At 64.2% G+C, this 2848-nt stretch overlaps 1 protein-coding gene across 1 annotated transcript; it reads left to right on the top strand.

Annotated features, from left to right (window-relative positions):
• Positions 1-981: 981 nt before the first annotated feature.
• MNEG_14738 (amidase) lies at positions 982-2550 on the top strand (the record flags this gene model as incomplete). The annotated part of the gene is made up of 5 exons (XM_014036791.1): positions 982-997; positions 1244-1352; positions 1767-1885; positions 2221-2371; positions 2547-2550. The coding sequence occupies 5 exons, from the start codon at positions 982-984 to the stop codon at positions 2548-2550; spliced, it is 399 nt and encodes a 132-aa protein (XP_013892245.1).
• Positions 2551-2848: the final 298 nt, after the last annotated feature.

Below are 2848 nucleotides of genomic sequence, written 5' to 3'. Positions count from 1 at the left end.
TGTACTTGGGCAGGGCTTTAATCCCAGTCACTGCCCTGCTCGGCATCATGTTCGACATAACTGATGCGCTTACGTATCTGGGTCTCATTGCATGCCGTACACTTCCTTTGACAGCATCACGTGCTTGAATACCTACCTGTGGGCTTGACCACACATACAAAGGGTTGCTGGTGGCCGGATGGGAGGGCAAGGGATGATGTTGGGGCGTGCGCGCCGCTCGCGAGTGGGCAGCAACTGATTCGGAGGCAACGCAGCAGCGTGACGCCTTGAAGCAAGATACTTTGGCAAACCTTGAAGCAAGATACGTTATTTGCGTGTGCCAGGTGGTCCAGGAAAGAATTGTCTTTTTGTGGTGGCTTGATTTTCGCAATCGCCTCAGGCAAGAACAGTGTTTTTGGATTGTCCGATTGCTCTTGAGGTTGTCCCTTGCGGCGTTTGATGCGGCTGTCGGGCGTGCTCCTGGCCAAGCGCGTGTAACAAAGTTATGCTCACCATTATGCTCACCATTAAACAAACCAGACAGATCTCCTGACAAGAAAGTCGTATTGGTTTCAGGGGGCGTTGGTGACCCGCTGTTGCGGCGGGCCCTGGTCAACGCAACCCTGCACCACCATGGTCAACAGATGCTCAGGTGCAGCTTGCCGAGTAGCAGTGCGCGTTTGCTGGTTTCTGCGTGGATTGGCGCTGAGGCAGGCATCTTCACAGACACAGACTACACGAGAAGATAAGAGGAGGAGTGTTCTTGCTCACGTCACCGCTCGCCGGCGTGCGTCACTGGCATGCCAGGTGTACCTCGTGGCACAGCTCTGGTCCCATGGTGTCCGGATCTCAGCGCCACTTTCTGTTGACCCCTACTAGATTTGCGTTTGGATGAGATCGCTGATCATGCAAAGCCTGCGCTTCACCCCTGTTTGCCAGTGCCCGATCATTCAGAAGCGATTCAGCCGTAAATTCAATAGCATATCTCAGCGCAGGGCAACCATGGTGCCCGCGGCAGGTGACGACTGGCGCGGCCTTGTGCAGCGTGCAGAGCACGACCATTGCCATGAGAACTCATTTATCACGGAAAATTGATTGTACTGAGAGCTTTTGTGGGTCTCCTGGATCGGTCGCTGGCTAGAAGAGGTCACAGGCAGGCGGGCGCCCTTGCGGGCGCTCGCGCCGCCCATGTGCAAGGCACCCACGTGCGAGCTGCAGGCTTGCCATCCCACCGTGCGCGCCGGCCGCCCCCCTTGCACCGTAGTGCATGAGAAGCATGACCCTACGGACTCGTTCATCCTCCAATTTGAGCTGACGGGCGGCTTGCACGGGCCCCTCACCGGGGTGACTCTGGCTGTCAAAGACCTGTTCGAGTGAGTGACCCCAGGTCAGGCACTCTACGGCCCGAGTGACGGGTGGCTAGCTGTGTGATCGTGTGGCTGCGTAGTTTCCCGGGCGGCAGGAGCAGACGGCCGCAACGCCGGCGTTGCGCGTGTGAGGGTGTGCCGCTGCCCGCACTGCTGGCTGTGGAGGTGCTGCTCTCGCCACAGCTGTGTGGGGCGCTGGCTGCACGTGGCTCGCTGCTGCCGAAACATCCTGTGTGTTTCAGAAAGCTGAGGGCCGTGCAAGGAGCAGCCCAAAGTGGCCCCTAGAGGCCCCTGGAGCCCGCGGCGCCCGCCCCGCGCTGCGACCGTTCCCCGTCCCTTGTTGCATTGCACACGGGGACCGCCCCGCCGGTAAGCAGAGGCGAGCGCCTAGGCCTGATTCCTCCCCCCCCCCCCGCGCAGCATAAAGGGGTACCCCACCGCCTTTGGAAACCCCAAGTGGCTGGAGACGCACGCGGAGCCGGCCGCGGCCACGGCGCCGGCGGTGCAGGCGCTGCTGGATGCCGGTGCCCTGATTGTGGGTGAGCTCGCGGCCGCGAAACACCGGATCAGGCGCGCCGCCGCCTGCATCAGGCGGCGACGCCACCCGGCGACGACGCCGCTGGAGCTCGCGCGCGCGCGGGGGGAATCGCCTCGACTTGTCTGCGGCCGGTGGGGTCGCGTCGTCTCCACATTCCTCCGCCCGCCGAGAGCTCGCACCTGCGGCCGCCTGCAGTTTATTGGCCCCCCATCTTACACCTCGACCTCCCCTCTCCTTACCAGCCCTAATCCCCTGCCTTTCAACATGTGTTTTGAGCCCCCGCGCCACCTCGCCACGCACCGCCACCTCCCCCAACCCTCGCCTCTTTTTCCACAGGCAAGACGCACATGGACGAGCTGGCCTACTCACTAAATGGCGAGAACTTCCATTACGGCACCCCCGTCAACGCGGCGGCGCCTGGCAGGATCCCTGGGGGCTCCTCTAGTGGCTCTGCGGTGGGGCAGCGGGGGGAGGGGGTCGCCGCGGGGTGCGTGGGCGGGGCTCGGATGCACAAGGGGGCCTCACGCTCAGCTTTCGGGGAGGAGCGTGCGCCGGCGCGAGACGGAGCAGCCTCTTTGGTGCGGCGGGGACGAGCCAGTTCGCAGCGGCGCCGGCGGTGGCCGTGGTGTGACGTCACACTGCGGCGTTGCTGCTTTGCGCAGCTGACATATTTAGTCGGCCGTTGGACAAGGAACGCTCGAATCCTCCCACTGCCCCCGCCCAATCCCGCCTGACACTGCCAGGCGGCCGTTGCGGCCGGCCAGGCGGACCTGGGCCTCGGCAGCGACACCGGCGGCAGCGTGCGCGTGCCGGCGTCGTACTGCGGGCTGTGGGGCGTCCGCCCGACCCACGGCCGCATCCCCCTCACAGGCGCCCGCCCGCTGGCGCCGAGCTTCGACACGGTCGGCTGGTTCGCGCGGGACCCCGCGCTCTTGCGGGCGGCCGGCGCCGCGCTGCTGCCCGC

The sequence above is a fragment of the Monoraphidium neglectum genome (genome assembly GCF_000611645.1).
Source record: "Monoraphidium neglectum strain SAG 48.87 unplaced genomic scaffold scaffold04726, whole genome shotgun sequence".
Taxonomy (NCBI): Eukaryota; Viridiplantae; Chlorophyta; class Chlorophyceae; order Sphaeropleales; family Selenastraceae; genus Monoraphidium; species Monoraphidium neglectum.
The sequence above is the reverse complement of the archived record's forward strand: the minus strand, read 5'-3'. Positions and strand labels throughout refer to the sequence as shown.